The following is a 19,025-nucleotide window of genomic DNA, read 5'->3' as shown; positions in this document are numbered from 1 at the left end:
ACCCACAGCACTGAGCAGATGCCCATGGCTGTCTGAGCTGTGGGAACAGATCCTTTGATGCTGATGTGTGACCAAATGAAGCAGGTCAGAAGCCAGGAGATGGAAAGGAAAGAAATAGATTGTGACAGGTATATAGAGATGCCTTCACGTGTGTGTAAGCACTAGCAGGTTTGGTCACTCGACTTGTTTGTTGGCTTCAAATGATGGTAGTACTTCAGAAGTGTAACAGTGGATGGAAAAGCGTCTCAGATTTTTTAATCTGGGCATTTCCCTGCTCACACATTAATTTACTTTTAATAATTTACCAAAGCAACAGCTCATCAGGGACTTTTGATGTTTGCAAAGCCGCAGCCCAGAATGAAAAATAAGAGCATACGGCTGCAAGGATAAAATAGCAAAGTCGTGTTTAAACTAAGAAAAAGCATTTCTCTCCTGATACCTCTTAGGGTACGAGCACAAACCAGTCCCAGTGGTGGAGTAATGCATCAGTCCCACAGGCACTGCTGACTCAGTTATACCCACAAAAATACAACAGCAAAAGGAATTCTCATCGCTGTAATGGCAGTGATGTGAACAGTCTTGGGGACAGGTCTAAATTAACTCTTGAAGTGCAGAGTAATGCGTATATCTGTGCAAGCTGGCCAAAAAGAAAGCCAACGGGATTCTGGTCTTTGATTCCTGAATGTCCTCATTTACTTATGGCAAAAGGCAGATTTACCTCTTGATTCAACACCTTGTGCTACGTACAGATATTGGCACTTTCGGATTCTTATGGAAAAGAGGTGATTTTTCAAATGAGTCCTCTTTATAAGCCCCCCTACTACTGTGGCGATGAGAAATCACCACCAAAATTATTCTTGTAACATTTGACTACGGGATTCAGTTAAATAACATAGCAGCTCCCTGTCTGAGGAAAAGTATAACTGTGTGAATATTTAATATGTATGAAAACCAATTAACTGCAGCTATCTGATTCAACCTCATAAATTAATAACACCCCTGCTAGACTCCCAGCAAATCAATCGGAATTCAAGGGCCCTTTAAAGGTTAGTTTCAGATTCCAAGATAAAGGATTATTAGTTTGTCATTATCTCACTCTGCCTGCCTGAATGGTTTGAGCACTCTGTGATTTGTCAATAGAGAAACTTACTGCAGAGCCAGGCATGTCTTTGTGGCTTATTGCAACAATTTCCTTTGCATAAGGTCAGCACAGAGTTTGATCCCAATGTTTATTTTGAATTGCTGAACCATAGGTACCAGTAAAGGGCATGAAGCAGCCTCCCAAATCTCTCCCTTCTCGTTTCTCTTCGTGTTTAAGTCAGTTTTGTGCTTTCAGCATGTCTGTGCAAACCATTCTGTCTGCAAGCTCCGATATACAAACAACACTGCCTGAGCTGTTCCATGAGGATGTTGGGGTGTTTGGCCATTGAGTCCCAAGGCCAGTAGCCAAAACCCAGCCAGCCAGCTGCCCCAGACCTGCTCCCCACTGAGCTCCTTGACTCATCCTTCCTTCATCTCCCTTCCTCCCCTCCCGTCTCTCCCAGTTTCCCAAATCCTGTTGCTTTTCTTTCCCATCTCCCAGACTGTGCTCACCCTGGAGACGTGAGTGACGTGGTTAAGTGGCATGGTGGTGATGGGCTGATGGTTGGGCTGGATGATTTTGTGGTCTTTCCCAACCTTTATGAGTCTATGATTCTATGATTACCACTGGAGAAGCACCTGGATGATATCAAAACGCCTAAAACCAAAAGCTGAATGGCCATCTCCAAGGCCTGCTACTAACCTGCATGGCATAGCTGCATTGGGGACAACGCAGTGCATTACAAAACCTTATTTCTTTTTGCACTTTTTTGAGACCATAATCACCCTGTACTCCTTTGTACTGCTTGGTCTATGGGTTTGTGAAGTCTTGCTATGTGGCCCAACAGTCATGAGAATGAACAGCAAGTGAGAAGGGATGTTCCCACCTACTTGTCAGGGGCACAGTCCTAATGCATAATGTTTTACAAATGAAAGCTCGAATGACCAGATACAAAACTCTTATTTCTCAAGAAGAAAAGAAAGCAGGGGAAGGGAGAGGGGGGATTTGTTTTTCCCTGTAGAAGGATACTGCTGTACATGCTGTTATTAAAAGGAGCTTTCTGGGCTACGGGAGGCTTCAGTCCACTTCAGTGTGCCCCATCTGTGCCTGTTGGGAGAGGGGGAACGTCGGAGCATTCGTCCACATGACAGAAGTACCAACCCTGCTGTGTATGAACAGCTTCAATCCCTGCAGGTTTGCTTGTTCCTCTTGTAAAGCAAGGATGTTTTTCATCATCGTGAAATTATATGAAGAATTTTAAACTGCTGAGTAGCGGATACAGCATGGGAATTTTAGACGTTGAAAATGAACTACATAATTTCCAGTCTCCTGGGTTTATAGTTTTATCTTCCCTTGGGGTTACAAGGTAGGCAGGTTTACAGTCCCCTTGGGAAGGATAACATGGCTAAACATTGGAAGACACTTAGAATTTTTGCTTCAGATAAGTAGAACTCAGCATGGAGCCCTGCGTGGCCATTGACTGCTATTGTGACCTCCTACCCCCAAACCATCTTTTGAGTGGAGAAAGGCTTCTGGGAACATCTTGTCTGCTCTTTGCAGAATGTCTTGAGCTCACAGTCTAGCCAGAGAATACGTTCTTGGGGGAAAAAAAAAGGAAGTGTTGTTCACGGCACTCCTTTGTTTATTCCTACAGTCCTTTCTGCCTGGTTGTCCAGAAAGTTGGAAAGAGAGGTGATGATGGGCAGCCATGTGATCATATTGAGAAATATCAAATTGTTGATGGTAAAGTTGGATGGGGCCCTGGGCAAACTGGTCCAGTGTCAGATCTGGAGGTTGGTGGCTCTGCCTGTGGCAGGAGGTTGGATCTTGATGACCCGTGGGGTCCCTTCCAACCCCAGCCATTCTGTGATTCTAAGATGCTATGATACACATCAATCCCAAACAACCTTTGAGGATAAAATGCCTTTCTTTTTTTTTTTTTTTTTAATCTTTATGTGGACTTTGACTTGTATGTGCAGACCCAAATCATAACACGGAGGAAAGACCATACTCTGCATTACAAATTCGGCTATCAATCTATAGCACCCTCCAAAATCAAGGGAAGAAGACGCCGGGCTTTGCCCATCATGATAAGCAATTTATCCAGCTCACATCTCTAGGAAGACCTCTGCTCTGTGCAAAGTGGTCAAACAGAAAATCATGTTTCTCTTTCAGGACTCAGGTTGGAGTGCAAGGCTGCAAGCAAGTCTATTGGGTGCTTCTACAGCAGTAATCGTAGAATCATAGACTCATAAGGGCTGCTGTGACTCATTCCCTTGGAGGGCTGTTTTTATGATTCCTCTCCAGGAATTCTACCTTAAAACACTCAGTTAATGCCTTTAAATAATTCCACGGCTTTCTGCTGAGCCATCTCAGCACAGCAGTGTTTCCCTCTGTGGTAAGAATCTTACCCAGGTTCTTGGAGATTAACCGCCCTCTCTCACTGCAGTACATGAAGCCATACTATTGTCTGAATATCCCTTTCTTTTTTCATTTACCTACAAGTCAGTGCCATTTAAAATGCAAGCAATATTGTCCTAACATGATATATTTCTTGCATTTCAACCCATCATCTCAAACCACTGAATTCAGCTGCAATAACTGCTTTATGGCAGAGCCTCTGTCTCACAGACCTCTTAATGAGCTGTCGTTATCACAAATTGCCCTGAATGTCTGACATCCCCCATAGCTCCATGCGTCCTGCAGAGGGTGAGTCCACGTTCTCCATCCCTACTGAAATCAATTCTAAAAGTAACTGTGCAGTGTGATACAAACTGCTGCTTCTGAGCTTGTCTGGTGTGTGTTTAAAGTCCCCTGAGAACATATCAAAGGTTTTACAGCTCCAAAGAGCCCATGCCCAAGCACTAATGGGTGAATTGGCAAGCAGATGTGACCTCGGCATCTCTTGCTGCTTCCTAAAGACATAAAATCCTTTCTTTAATCATGGTTATAGATCAGTAGGTTCTCATTCTGTGTTACGTTCCAGGAATGCAGCCTGAGAGATGCTCAGTGCCTATGGAAGTAAAAATATTGCCCTTATACAGGTCTTTATTGTGTTGACAGCATCATGTCTTGTAGGATGACATCTGCAAACAGGAAGCAATGGCTCCATTTGAGACAGCTGCAGAACGCCCAGTGCTAAAGGTGGCTCATTCATAGAGCTCTGTGTGCACCTCACTGTTTGCTGTATCTTCAATGAATGAAGTGCTCCCAGGAACAGCCAGACACAGACACAGCTCAGCCTCAAAGGTCCCTCCATTTTGCTCCATTATTATTATAAAGTGGGTATCACAAAGCTTGTTTTCTTATGCTATAGGGCACAGTTGGAGCCCATTCCTTTCTAAGCACAGGCTGTTGTGCTTCTCCTCACCAACTTCAAAACCGTGATGGAAGCAGAACTTTATTGGCTTAATTTGTGTTTGGTTTTGTCGTTTGTGTGTTTTTATTGGTTATTACTGGGTCTTTTTCTCCCGCATCGTAGGCTTCGGAACTAAACCCATTGGTTTCCCTGCTCTCCCTCATGCTTCCCCCAAGGAGAATTTCACTGTACAGATGCAATGCTCAGTACAGACAGAATTGCTGGCTAAAAACTGGCCAAAATACTCCAGACCTGAGCCGCCAAACTCTTTAAGCAGATAATTTTGAGTCAATCTTTAATGTTTTCGCTAAGTTTAGCACGTTACTTGGGGTCAGTTGGCAACCTCAGCCCAGACCAAAGGAGATGCCTTTGCAGCTTTGATGCGATTTGCTGCCGGAGCTCAATGCATACAAGGGGGTGATCCGAGCGCAGTTAAAAGACACTTAACCAAAGGCCAGGGAAGGCCCGGCGAGCACCGCCCGTGTCTCCCGCTGGGCACAGCCGGACACACAGGCTGTTTGAAAGCCTCTTATAGTTTCATCTTCTTTTTTCCCCCCGTTCCTTGGCCGCGTTGTGCCGCCTCGCAGTAGCGGAGCCGCCCGCGGGCAGCGCCCCCTGCTGGCCGGTCCGGGAAGCGCAGCGCAGCGCCGTGCCGCTCCGGGCGGCTCCCTTGGCTCGGTGCCGCCGTGGGGTCACGCCTGCCCGGTGCGCGGTGCTGGGCTTTCCGAGCCGCCCGCCCGCCGTGCCGCAGCCTCATGTCCTCGCTCCCCGCCGGCACCGACATCAAGAGGGCTCTGGACAACAGCCCCGAGACCAACATCGAGGATGAGCTCCCCGACGGTCCGCCGCAACCGCGGCCCAAGAACTACCTGCTCCTCAGCATCCTCTCCTGTTTCTGCCCCGCGTATCCCATCAACATCGTAGCCTTCGTCTTCGCCGTCATGGTGAGTCGCACCGCGGCGGGCGGGGGCCGCCCTGAGTGCGCGACCCCCGGTTTGGGGCTGCGGGTGCGGGTAGGGCGATCGGCGGCTGTCGGCTCCCGGCCGGAGCCGTTCCCACCCGCCGGGAGCTGCCGGAGCGGAGTGGGAGCGGAGGAGCCGTCTGGGGAGCCGGCAGCGGAGTTAGCGGGGCACAGAGCATCAGCGGGCTCAGCCGGGGGGTCCGTACCGCTGTCCTAGCAGGTACCGGCTCGGAAAGGTTTATCAGAGGACAGACGCGGAGGGAAAGGCGGTTCGAGGCGAGTTTTCGGTCTCAGGCTGTGCGAAGGAGGGAAGTTTATCCCGGTTAAGGAGATCTGTTGCATCGACTGACTTGCACGCTGAGTTGGACTTACGGACTGGGAAAGCGGCAGCCGGGGAGCAGAAATGAGGTCCGCACATCAGTTATGGGCTGTTTGCTTCAGCTGATCGAGTCCGATAGTGTCACTTTTTTTATGCAATAAACAGCCTCTTCGGCACGGTGCTGAATTTGTCTGCAAGAAAAGCAGACGAAACAGCCGTGATTTTAGATTGTTGGCAAACAGCTCTGTGTTCCTTCAGCACGCTCAGAGATCAGGCTTACTCCTCCATGTCGTAGCCCGTTTGCATAGCCTTTAGTAATGCAGCGATCCCCTTAAAACAGGAAGGACCGACAGAACAGAATCCTCTCCTCCAGGCTGAAGGTTGCAGAGTCGGGTCCAGACTTTTCTGATAGGACATATGCAGGGTAATCAGTAATACTGCAATGTATTTCTGTTGTTCGGGAGCTGGAAAGGCTTTAAAACATGTTGTATGTTTTCCTCCTTTTCCCTGACAGCCAGGTTGAAAAGGTAAGCAAGAATGTAGCTGTTTCTATTTGCAATTAGCTATTAGAATAATTGCCCGTCTCCAAAGTATGCTAAAACAAACTCTGTTAACACTACTAAGATTGATCACAAATCATACCCTGGTGTTGGAATATACACTAAAATCACTTAAAGGAGCCATTCCACGCCTTCTTCGTGACCATTTTTTGTTCAGAAAAGAAAAGTATTAGCTGTCTTTTTAATTTTTTCTCTATCATTAATTACACACTGCACTCTTTTGTTTGATTTGAAGAGGTGAAATCTGCCAGGTTTGGTACCCAGCACCTCTTCAGTTAGTGGGCACTGCAGGTGCTATATAAAGGAGTGAGAGGTGATGATCTGGGGCTGTGGGCATCTGTTCGCTGTGACAGTGCTTTCACTTCGGGGCTGTGCAGAAGTTAAATGCTGAGGGCAGAGTTTGGCCTCTGAAGACTTTTGCACCCCATATGGAGGAACGTCTGCCCACGCCCCAGCTGAAGTTCACGCAGGCTTTGGGAGTCAGGCTGAAGTAGCTGTCTCTGTGGGATGTATAGAAGCCGAGGTGGGAAGAGCACTTCCTGAACGCAAAACAATCTGTGCAGGTCACAGCTGTGCAATTCCTTTAAAGGAGGGGAACCTAAAACTCAACCGATAAGTTCCACTGCGTGCGAATGCCTTCTGTTTCAACGTTACTCTTTTCCATCTTCTCCATGAAAATGACACGTCTGGCTTGTTTTCCACGGCCCTATCCCCTTCCTTTTGGAGCTGCAACCTGTATCTGCTCCATTCACTTCTGCTCCAGGTTCTGCTTTTAATCACTGCTCTACAGGGACCCACATCCCCCTCTCTCTGAGCACATTTCCTTGAGTTGCTAAGTGTTGACGCTGAGATACAACAGCAGGTTTCTTCTTTTCTTACTACAGTTTGTATAGGATGCCTGAGATCTTGTGTCAGAAGAGGTCTGGACCCACACAAGCAGAATTCTCTGTACTAATTTCCACTGCCTAAGATGAACCCGGATGGAAAAGTCCCCTTGGCATGCAGAGGGACATGCCCCTTTCAGCACCCTGTTTGTGTGTGTCTGTCCTCCTTAAGTGTTCTCAATTCAGACAATGAAAATAGCATCCATCCTAAAAGTAGAGTCTGGGCTCCAACACACCCCCGAAGTAAATGTCAGATTTGTCTTCGGTCTCTTCTCTTGCCCCACTTACAGCTCTAGCACTGCTTTTCTCACTCCTTTCTCACCTTTGGGGGTACAAATCTTCCCATTCCAGGTCTTAGCTGACTTTATTTTTGGACCTTTCCCAGGTTGTCCCTATTGTGATGATAAACTTTTCTTGCTCTCTGCCATCACTGTGGCCTGGTTAGTTCCATGACCCTTGTTGGCCATATTCCATACAGCATCTCCAGTTGTCTTTATTTCAAAGATTTGTGTGGCAGACTGGTCATCCGAGTCCAGGTGGCTTTTATAAGTGCCTTTTAGGTACACAGACACCTAATAACTTATGGAACATTGGTACCTACTTGGGTGAGAAGAAACAAGGCTCATCAGCTGTTCTTAAGCATGTTCATACTGTCCTCATCTCTGCAAAATGGTACAGCTTTCCCCTCCCGTAGCACTTTCAACTTGTCCCCAGAGTGACAGAAGTACAGCGTTTGCACAGAGCTGTACAACCTGCAGAACAAACTGTGCTGTCTCTGAGTTGTCCCCCAGGTCCCTCTTCTTTCTCCTTCTCTGTTTGTTGTTCGCAGTGAGGAGTTACACTGAGCCAGCACATCTCGTTCCTCCTTTGGTCTGAGTTAGGGAGAGTATCTCGTTTCCAGGCACAGTCAAATAAGATTTGTGACAGTCTGGCTTTTGCAAAAGCACAGAAAATATTGATCGGGGCACCTCCGTCTGCTCTGCCCAGAGTTTTAAGAGACGGGGAGGAAGATTTCTGCACCACTTCTGCTTCTACCATAAGCAGCCTTCTGGCAGCATGGAGCAGAAAATGCACGTTGAAAGGGATTGGTGGTTCATAGCTAATTCAGCACATTTCTGTTCATGTGAGAATTTGCTTCATTTCTGAACAATGCACATGAAAGTGGTGTCAGCCACTGGGGTTGCTCAATAAGCAGCTGCAGAGCTGTGGCTTCAGTTTAGTTTATGGCTATGCGGAGTGAGGTAGCAGAACCTTGAGAAGCCATCCAGCATCAGGCTGACAAGGGCTGAAATTCATTGGAGAAGTTGGACAGACCAAACATCACACGCAGATGCTGTGTTCTGTCACTGGAAGTAATTACAGATGTAACACTGACAGCTTTAGCAGTTACTGTTGCCTACCATGTTGAAAACTGAAGGCTCAATCCAAGCGCTCTTTGAAGTAGATGGAAGTAAGTGAATTTCAAAGAGCTTTACCCCAAAACCTCTCTCTCTTTTTTTTTTCTTGGATGCTGTCTAAATCACACCATTTCATTTAAGCCCCTTAATGAAGAAGCTTTCGTCTCCTTCCTGTCTCTCCCAAATCCTCTTCTTTGTCATTAATGCTATTTTCCTGCTCTTTGTCGCGGATTTGTATTAAAATGACATTACTTATTAAACTGCACAGGGTGAATTATTTATGAAGCACCTGCAGGAATCACGCGGGTGTTCTCCAGGCTTCCTAAATACATTAGCAAAATGCCACAGAACTGCAAGCTTATGCTGCCCTGTCTTCCTTACAACTGTGGCCTTACTTTGAGACCACACGTATGGGGACCCGAGCTTAGAGTGTTTGCAGGATCACTCATGGTCATGGAAACCATGACCACTCAGATGTCATGGAAAGCTTGTCCTTTGGTAGGCTGGAAAGTCATGTCTGAGATGTCAGTGATGCCTTTCCAGTGATTCTTCTTGTAGCCACAGTCACGTTCTGCTGCCAGATGCAGGAGAAGTCAGCCTGCTCAAGACCAACGCAGACCATTTTCCATTTATTGACCTTCCTGAAAGGCTTTTTTGAGAAAACCTAAGGAAGCTCTTCTTCTGTAGACAGGACTGCTGAGAACAGTGGAGTTACTTGTGCAAGAGGATCTGTGACAGCCAACCCTTACAAGAGGTTGTGTTGATGGAGAACCAGGGGTAACTGTGCCACTGTTCTTCTGCCTGAACAATTATGTGTGCCCAGCCCAATATTGTATGGAAACAAGCCTTGGGCAGTCCCCCTGTGTATTTGTGCCCATCATTTCCATCTCTTCCCACTGTCCCCATGAAGTTCATTAGCCAACCCCAACAAAATCTGACAGCCAAGAGAGGAATTAGAGGTATTCTTTAGGGAACTGAAATAGAGAAATGTTTAGGCATGTAGGCTGCCAGGAAGAGGAGAAATCTATCAGTGCTCTCCTTAAGGGCAAGAGTGCATCATCAGCTCACTCTTTCTCAGACACAAGAGGGTAAATACCTGTACTTATCCTTGAGATGCAATTCTAGGAATATGGGCTTCATTGCTCTGGGACTGCCTTGGCAAGAGAGATCCTGCTGCAGTGCTAACAGCGAGGATGTATCTAGTCCATTAGCTTCTGTGCTCACTAATTGACAGACCACACAGAGATAATGCCTGCCGTTATTCTTCTGCTTGGCAAAAAGTGCTCTACAAACAATGCTTGGTATCCCATGAAGTCTAAATAAACTTTAGTAGCCACAGTGCTTTTCTCTGAAAAAGAGTAAAGATAGTGAGTTGTTTCCATTTTTTCAGTGGTAACTATCTGAACAAAGAATGAAACTGCTAGATCTGGGATAATGTGTTGATGGAAGTCATACAGCATTAAAATAATATGAAATTCAGCATTAAGGCTCATTAAATTTTTGAATGTACGTAGCATGGTGGTCATGTAAGTGAATGGCATTCCTAGTGCCATTTTGAGGCAAATCTCAGTGCCGTACTGTGGTGGTGTTTATGCTCTGAGTGAAAGCACATGGAAACTAATGAATCAAGCTGTCAAATCTTCCATTCAGCTCTGGATCAGGCTGCAGGATTTGCTGACTGCACAGCAGTAAGGGAAAGTCTCATAGTCACGACATCTGTGTTTCCCAAGCTGAGGATGATGATGTTGCCACATGGCAGAAGTCACTGGTGTTGTGACTTGCCTTGCTTTGATGAGAGAGAGGTGCATGAAGCCTTCCAGTATGGTTCAGCTCCTACAGTGAATTCATTGGCAATATCACCTTTAAGGTCCCTTGTACTTCAGAGGGACTCATTTTCAGGAGGATTAAATCGCTGAATACCTTTGGTCTTTTGCCCTTGTTCTCATCAGGATCATTCAGGTGATTTTTACCCTGAAGGATCTCAGCCAAGCTTGTATGGAAAATACACAATGGAGAAGTATTAGAAGTTATTTCCTCTCTACAGAACAGCTCTTCTTTCCTTTGGTTTAGTTCCATTGCTTTAAAACCATTTGTCTGAATAATCTCGGATTAAGTTTAAAACCTCTCTAGCTAAGAAGTCTATGTGATAATGAAGGCACTTCTACCACTACAGAAGAGGCAGAGTTTGGCTTTAAATGGGGGAACAACGACCCATATAGTGCTTGCTGCTTTCACTTATCAGTAGTGTTCATTCATTTCCTGCTTTCCAGTCTCAGATCTCCACTCTTCTATCTTTGCTACCAATAAAAAAATTACTCATAACCAAAGCACACCAAGTCTGATCTCACAAAAAACTGGAAGATCAGAGTGATCCTATTGCACCTCTTTCCATGTGACGAATGGAAAACATCTGCCGCATCGCAGGTAGATGAACTCAGGCTGTTGAGATAATATCCATATGCCTGGTGGACACCTCTGAATATGATAATAATTATCAGTGTGTTCTAAGAATGCAAAGGGACAGAATTTCTAGCATGTGAAGATGGCACTCAGATGTGTTCTTCAGATTATCTAGATCTCCTTGTTTCGTCTTTGCTGCTGCTGCCTGCAGTGACGTTGGTTTGTGTACAGATGTCTGTATTTGATGGTTCTTTTTAAGAAAAGTCACAAATTTTGTTTCTTTTTTCTTCCTTTTTTTTTTTTTTTACAGGCTTTAAACAGTTATAATCAAGGAGACATAGAAGGATCAAGAAGACTGGGTCGCAATGCACTGTGGGTTGCAGTTGCATCAATTATCATTGGCCTTGTCATCATTGGAATCTACTGCGTAGTTCATTTCACAACGGTAAGCAAAATACTCTCAGTTCCAATGCAAACAATTCTTGTCTATGAAAGGGCTTCAGAATAAGAAGCTAAAGACAGTCAAAACTATCACTATTACAGATTTTCCAAAAGAGCAACTTTTACTTTATTTTGAAATTTAGAAAATGCTGTTTTCTGTCATTTAGTGCATATGACTGTGTTAGCAGCAGTGAATATTCTGGAAACTCTTGCACTTCCCATAGGCTTTTTAATTTGGGGCAGCCGCTTGCTTTCTTTCCCACCCCCTCAGTTTCTTCCTCTGCAAGACCTAGTGCACAGAGACCCCTAGAGTCCAGGTAATTACATCTAAAGGTGTTAATTTTCAGTCTCACAATCTGTCCAACATTGTTTTCTGTAACTATAAGGAGGAGAGGACCGTCAATTACTATTTTACCATTTGATATTAAGGTGGTTGTAACTACATGGAAAGCCACCACAGATGTAATGCTGCTTTGACTTGCTGCAGGTGCAGGCTGTTTGCTCATTGCAGCTCATCTGCCTTCACACAGCTGGAATGGTAGTGAAGAAGCTCAACAGCTGAGTCCCAGTGGCTATGCAGACTGTAAGCTTATTAGCAGAAAAGAACAGAAGTAATTAGAGCTTTGATATTCTTTCTTAACATTGTGCAACAGTATGTTTTCTCCCCCCCAGTAACGTGCCCCCTCCAATAAAATAACCAATTTAAACCAATATATTATTGACTGTTTTGATTGGAGAGCCTTTTTTCCCTAGGCTTTCCAACTCACTGTACAGACTTATGTGTAAACTAAAAATAGAGATCACAGCTGAAACACGGACTTCTCTGAGGAGTGGAATGGAGCGGCTGGTCAAACATGTGCAACACTTCAGTGTGCCCTATGGAACTCAGTAGTTGATGGAACTGGGGTCCGTTGCTGTAGGATGTTGGCGCCTGGTGCCACCAAATCAGAAGTGACTGCTTCATTCATTATTATCCCTTGCATTTTGCAAGCATGAATCTCTTTTCAAGTACAGCCTGTGTTGGGTTTGTTTAGCCCTCACAGATTTAAAACCAAGTCAGTTCAGGCTGGGAGTGCCAAGTTCTGTAATTGACAGCAGCAGTAAATTCCTCAGTTCACTTCTGCCACCTTATCATTTCCCAAGCATGGATCACACAAGGGGAGCAGCTCAGGCTTTTTTTCAAGTACAGGGAAAGAGGGGAGGCATGAGGAGTGGCAGAAAACGCTGAATTGAAGCATTCACGTTAACTAGAGCACAAATGTCTACATTCAACTGCATTTAATATTTCATTTCCCCTACAGTGAGATTCTGTTGGCTGAATGTGAATGATTCTTTGTGCCCACTGACAGATGTTAGAAGTAGTTAGCACTTGACTTCTAACTAGTATTTGTAAGCCTCTCTATCCTGCCCTCAAGGAGGTATGCAGTGGTAAATCAGTATAATATGACTTTGTTACTTATCTTCTTAAGTTTTGTCTTTTCAGGATTTTTTATTTTATTTTTAAGAACAATGTCAGCATTAGGTAGAAGCACTGTTAGGTACCTGGGAACCATCAGCACACTGCTGGGATAGTAATTTCTTGTATTCAGTGAATAGTTTCCATAGAGGTGTTGGTACTTCCAGTTGGTGAGGGCTGAAGGGACAGCTTTGGTGGATTCACCTTGCTCCCTGGTCTTTCTGCCCCATTACTACCTCCCTTCCCCCCTTTAGCCCCCTTGTTTCTAAGAAAGTATTTGATAGGAGCAGCAATCTTCTTTATTTTTCTAATGTGAAAATGAGTGAATAGGGGCACACAGCTGCCCTTTCCACCCTCTATAATTACCTGAGTCTCCTTTCTCTTGGCCACTTATATTTTATACTAAATTGGTTTTGAGTTTGCCATATGACTGGCATGGATGGCATTGCGTGCTCCATGCAGTTGTCTCACATCCATGTGTACTTTTGTCATCATTATATACAGCCACCTTGCAATCTCTGCTCACACAAAGTAAACCTAGATGATTTAATAAACGTGCTTTGATATTGGCAAAATGGTACAAAAAGGCCTTAATGGAATGAGCCAGCCCTGTTGCTGATTTATTTGATCACCACGAGGCACAGTTTGATGTTTCTATGACACACATCTGTATTTTTCATGGAAGTTAATTTAGACTTTACCGGTATGTATGACAACCTTGATCCTTCCAGGTTTCATTCTCATGTATTTACCATCTACCATATTATCCAGTTGCTCCTGCTGATGTTTCTTTTGGCTTTTCTTAGTCTTAAAGGGTACAATTCCCACTGAAAACTGTCATTAGGATACCTCCCTTTTATTATTCTTCCACAACCCTATGCTTGCTGTTTACCATCTCATTTCACTTGTCTCCTTCAGTAGAATTCTTCACTTGCTCTGAGGGGCTGGATGCACATCCTGGCAAGGATCTTCCTTCTTCTGCCAGAAGTCACAGACTTCAGGCCTTCCCCATCCTGGGAATCAATCCGTTCAGCTCTTTTTGAGGTGTACTGTTTAGTCGTCCATCCTTTGCATGGTGGAGCTCAGACTCTCCACTCTACAAAGTCACTGTGAAGCCCCTGTTGGTCTTCACAGAAGAAAGCAGTGCTGTTGGTTTGTACACCCAGTGGTTTGCAGTCTGAGCCCTTTCCCAGGGGCATTCAGCACCTCGGTCAGAGTGCAGCTCCTACAAGAGTGGCCACAATCACCACAGTTCCAAAGAGAAGCATCAAGTATTCCCCACAGCTGTGACCTTGACAGCCACATCTTCTGAAGCCTCACCTGGGTCAATGCATCTGATGTGTCAGGCAGTTTTGGAGGCAGTGCCCTGCAGCTTATCACCACTGCAGTTGCAGTCTCGTGCCATCATCTGTACAAACTCTTCACCACTGAAGACCTTTTTTGCCATTCTTGAGCATCTCTCATTGAAACTGCTGGGAAATGAGTGCTCATATATCTCTCCAGGTCTGCACATAGTTCCTTCAGCATTCACTGGAAAGTAATTTGTTCGCTGTGAATGGTATTTCTAGAAGACTAGTTTGATAAGGTCAGTGTCTAATGTGATGAAATTCTGAATAACAAAACTTGTGCCCTATTAAAAAATCCAGCCAAATTTACCCATTTTTTTCTGACATCTCTTCTGGATTTTTGGTACCCAAGGCTGTTATGTGTTCCATCCTGCTTTGGAAAGGGACTTAGTCCTGTGTTTTAAGCAGAGCTGAGAAGGGTTCCCCTGGAACCCCGCCAGCCTCTCAGCCAGGAGAAAACCCACTAATCGGGGGTTATATGGGTAGAAATGGTAGAAGCTTTGGAGAAGCAGTGTGAGAAATTTTCAGTTTGAACAAGTGCTGGCAGTAATTATACCCCCAGTAAGATTATACTTCCTTGTAGGACAGCAAGGTCAGACATACATGATCCTGCAGTTCATTTGGACTGTTCTAGCCAAATCTGCTGCTTATGAATTGTGGAATGAATAGGAAGGAGCATGACACAATCAGTTTTGATGCTCATAATTCATCACTGCAGTAACTTGTGATTGTCTGTGACACTCAGCCTGCTAAGGGGAGTGACCTGAAGTAAGCTGCCCACAGAGCTCTCTGCCCAGGAGCTGGTGGATGGGATCATGGACCTGCATCTGGTAACAAGTCACAGACCACAGGACCACTCAAAGGGCTGTTTCGCATCTTACTGAAAAAAGATCAGCAGGGACTGATGGGCTCAGGAAGAGGAACGTCCTCTCACTTTTCAGCAGGTTCCTACCTTGGGAACTCCAAGTTTCCTCACTTGCTTTCCTTGGTTAACTCATTTGCCAAGCAATGGTAACACAGGAATAACAGCAGGAGACACCTCCACCTGCATGGAATAAACAGCACCGACTTTCCATTTTACAGGTTTACTCAGTGCAAAGCCAACTCTGGGCTTGTGCTGCTGCTTTGGAGAGCCTCATTTGTCCTCAATATTGACGTGTTATCTTTAACAAACACATACATGCACAGAGCTTGGAAACGGGCCCACCCCATACTTAGGAATCATCTACTTTCTGCAGTCATAACCCTGAATGCAGACAAGGGGAAATAATCACTTTCATTGCTGGAGCTGACTTGTCTGTTTTGATCAACATAAACTGGCACATTCCTTGTTATGGAGAGCAGTCACCAGGTGATAAGCTGCATTGTGCACCCATTCCACTCCAGGCCCAATTTCTACTTATTCCATTCTCTATCTTTTAACCTGTCTTGTCAGCTTCTCCTGCACTCAAGTCTTGCCAGTGCATTGCACTGAATTACATTTCCACTGCTTGCTCAGATGTAACTTAAACCAGTATTTGTGTCACCACTGAGTATAGCTGTGCATATGTGCTCATAGGCATGTTGTCCATCAAGAACTGCAGTGAGAGAAGGACTGTATTTGTCTGCTGTGAGGAGACATAACAGCAAACTGAAATTGGGCAGTGCTATGTGCCACAGCCTGTATGAGATGTTAATCTGCTGCAGTATGCCTGGTTAGAGAGTAAATTGAATTGAGAGATTAAGTACTTACTGATAGGTGATGCTCAGCTCTGAACCACATCCTGAATTGTCTCTGTACTTCTGAGGCCCTTTTCTCAAAAAAAAAAAAAAGATGTAGGAGACATAAAAAAAAAATAATAATGGGGAAGATCTGAAGGGTATGAAAAAAATCTCTGTGTGTGGGAAGACAAAATAGACGTGGTCTCTTTGACTTGGAAAATGTGGGAGTCAAAGGCAAGCAGTTGGAGGCAGCAAAAGGAGGTAGAGAGGGGTTATTTGATGCCTCTTATGAATGAGGTTGAGAGATATCAGAGGAAAGCAGCTTTAAGCTAGAAGATACTTTTCATGTGACCTACAATGCTGCTGTGGAACTGATTCCTGCTGTTTCCAACAGACACCAAAAATGCAAATTATTTGAAACAGCAACAAGAGAAATTAAGAAAGAAAGCTTAGATGCAAAGATGCAAATATAATCTCAGCCTCAGAGAGTTTCTAAGCTACAGATTGCCAGAGCTAGAAGGCAATAAAGAGAGAAATATCCTCCAGGATTTGGGCTTTTCTTACACACTTCCTCTAGGCATCTGCAGCGTGTCACTGTCGGGGGCAGGATGCTGTGGGTCAGGCTGTTTGCTCTCACCCAGTACCGCCATTCTCCCATTCTTTCATGTAGCCCGTTAGTAGACTTTCCATAGCAAAGCAAGGTTCAATGAAGCCTACTTGTCTGACCGCAGGGACTGATTTGCTGATAGCAAAGCACGGGGCACAAACTTCAGCAAAGTAAGAGCCCATTTCCTGCCACTGGAAGATCCCAACATGCATTGATTTGAGCAACCCAGTTTAAAAATTCTGTTCAGACTGACAGATACCTGGTGCCATTAAAAACACTGCTTTGATTCAAAGCAGTATTGAACCACTAATCTAGAGGGATGTTTTTTAAGAGAACAAGTGATACTAAATAATGTATCCATTACATCTGTAGAATTAATAATTTAAGCTCACGAGGCAAACTCTCTGTCTTTTTCCCCTTTAAAAACATATTGTTGTGTCCTTGCAGCATGCTATCTGAAGATCAGGACTGCACTTGGAATACACCACCATGTAAATCTCAGGAGAGGAAAAGTAAGAAGAAAAGGAAACCCATCTTTCCAGACTGTTAGATTTGACCCTACAAGTCTGCAGAGGCATGTTGCTGATGGATGCAATGATAGCCCAGTTAGTAAATCAGCATGGCGTGACCAGGTTTTCCAAATTATTTATTTATACAGAACCTCAGTATAAAGAAGTGAGTTTTTGTTGTTTTACTCTAATGTGATAGCCTTGCCCTAACAACTCCTTTTTCTTTCTCATTTACATGGAATGTGTGCTGGGTCCATGATGTTCCCTGGCTGAGCCAAGCTGAAGCCAACCTATCTCAGCTGTTCTAGTGCAAGGTGTAAGCTCTGATGCACAGCCTGCTGGAGCTAGTGGAACTCCTGTCACCTCCAGTGGGTTTTGGATCAGGCCATGAAGGGTTTTTGTATTCCTGTACGATAGTCTCAGCATAACAGAATCAGAACAACGGGTTTGTGGTTTATCCTGCGATGTGATTTTGTAATGCTGTGGGTGTACTCTGACTCAGTGGCTGCTTTCTCCTGTCACCCCCAGCCTTTAGGTCTTTGCATTGGGTTTTTCACCACCTGGGACCGATTTCAATTATTAGAAGATATTTCTGTTCCGTAGCATCCATATTTTTAATGATTTCCTCTCATTTTGTTGTCTTTCCTTGCTGAACTCCCTTAATTCAGCTCTAGTCCTGCACTAAAGTTGCACTGATCATATTTTCCTCTTTAAACTCCATGTATATAAGAAGTTTTTCTTTTTTTATCTCACAAAAGCTCTTTTTAAATAGATGTTCTTTCTCATCCCTCTGTTATTGTTCCTATAGCAAGTCACATCGTTTCATTGTGTTCTGCTTTGTTCGTGTCTTATTTTTAATTCACCCTCTTGTCTTGCTATGAATAGTCCATAAATCAGCATGGAGATGGACAGACTTTTCTACACTCACTGATGTACATAGACTTGCTGATCTGAGTTACCCCTCAGTGTACAGCCTTAGGCTGCACAATGGATGCCCTCTAAATTACTGCAGTTTCTCAATACCTTATGAAAATGTAGAGTGGGACAACTAGTTTTAATTAGCTGAAAACTGAAAGAATGTATTTCTTTTTATTACCCAAATATTACGTGTTTGAAGGAGCGAGCTGCGAGCATTGACGCAGATGACGACGTCTTTGGTGACTGTTGCTCCATTTGTTTTGATTGTTGCTACATCTTCAAGCAAGCTATGCCAACTTACACTTACTCTCCTTGCAGTAACATAAATCTGGACTGAATACCCAGAAATGCATGGGAGTTTTACAGGTGCACGTGAGCAATGAATCATGCCTGGCAGGAGTATGCCTATTATTCAAGTAAAAAAAAAAGAAAAAAAAAAAGAAAAAAAAAGATCTCCCAGAAATCTGTACTTGTTAAAGCATATGCCTGGAAGTAGCATGTATTTTCTGTGCCTTGGTATTGTATTTTTAATGTGCTTTTTTCACTTTTCTTTCTGCCAGCCTCTGTTTTTCATTGAAGTCAGTGGTGCACAGCCTGTCCTTAATTACTCCAATACAAAACTTCACTCTTATCAGTGGAATGAGTTGATTTCTTCAGCACTTAACACTGATGTCGTTTGTACATGGCGGAATCTGGCCGCTGGTTTTGATGACCCCAAGAAATGGCTGTTCTGTGAACTTCTCCTTGTTTTTTGAATACTGTTTCAGTGGTCTGATAACGTCTTGTGGGACTTTGAGTAGCTTGCCTTATTATCAGATATGATACAACTGTCATTGAGAAGTGGAATAAAATTACTTTTACTTCATCTCCATCCTGGTATGTGGGAAGTTTATTTCCTATTTTTTTGTTTCAAACAGTAATTTCCCTTTCTCAAACTTATTGGGCGATTTCAGGGTTAAGTCAGTGGAAGCAAACATGGGATTTCTTCCCTACGTTGTGCTGTTCAGCCAATCTGTACTGTAGCTAAAATGTGCAGAGGTTGTTTGAGATGAGCTAACACTCAAAATCTCAGCAGTTTGGGCTCTTG

At 44.3% G+C, this 19,025-nt stretch overlaps 1 protein-coding gene across 4 annotated transcripts; it reads left to right on the top strand.

The window, feature by feature from the left end:
- The first annotated feature begins 5,119 nt into the window (after window positions 1–5,119).
- TMEM233 (transmembrane protein 233) lies at window positions 5,120–18,809 on the top strand. Of its 4 annotated transcripts, none has more exons than XR_006931584.1 (4): window positions 5,120–5,383; window positions 11,271–11,405; window positions 16,959–17,186; window positions 18,138–18,809. XR_006931584.1 is itself a non-coding variant. In XM_015275395.4 (3 exons), exons 1-3 carry the CDS (start codon window positions 5,195–5,197, stop codon window positions 18,691–18,693), a joined length of 519 nt encoding a protein of 172 aa, XP_015130881.1. In that variant the 5' UTR covers window positions 5,120–5,194; the 3' UTR covers window positions 18,694–18,809. The 4 variants fall into 4 exon arrangements, 2 of the variants coding, with proteins under 2 accessions (XP_015130881.1, XP_046757361.1); XR_006931585.1 differs by having other exon boundaries at window positions 18,499–18,569; XM_015275395.4 differs by lacking the exon at window positions 16,959–17,186 and having other exon boundaries at window positions 18,499–18,809.
- The last annotated feature ends 216 nt before the right edge of the window (window positions 18,810–19,025 follow it).

The sequence above is a fragment of the Gallus gallus genome, chromosome 15 (genome assembly GCF_016699485.2).
Source record: "Gallus gallus isolate bGalGal1 chromosome 15, bGalGal1.mat.broiler.GRCg7b, whole genome shotgun sequence".
NCBI classification, from domain to species: Eukaryota; Metazoa; Chordata; class Aves; order Galliformes; family Phasianidae; genus Gallus; species Gallus gallus.
This window is presented reverse-complemented; position numbering and strand designations above follow the sequence as displayed.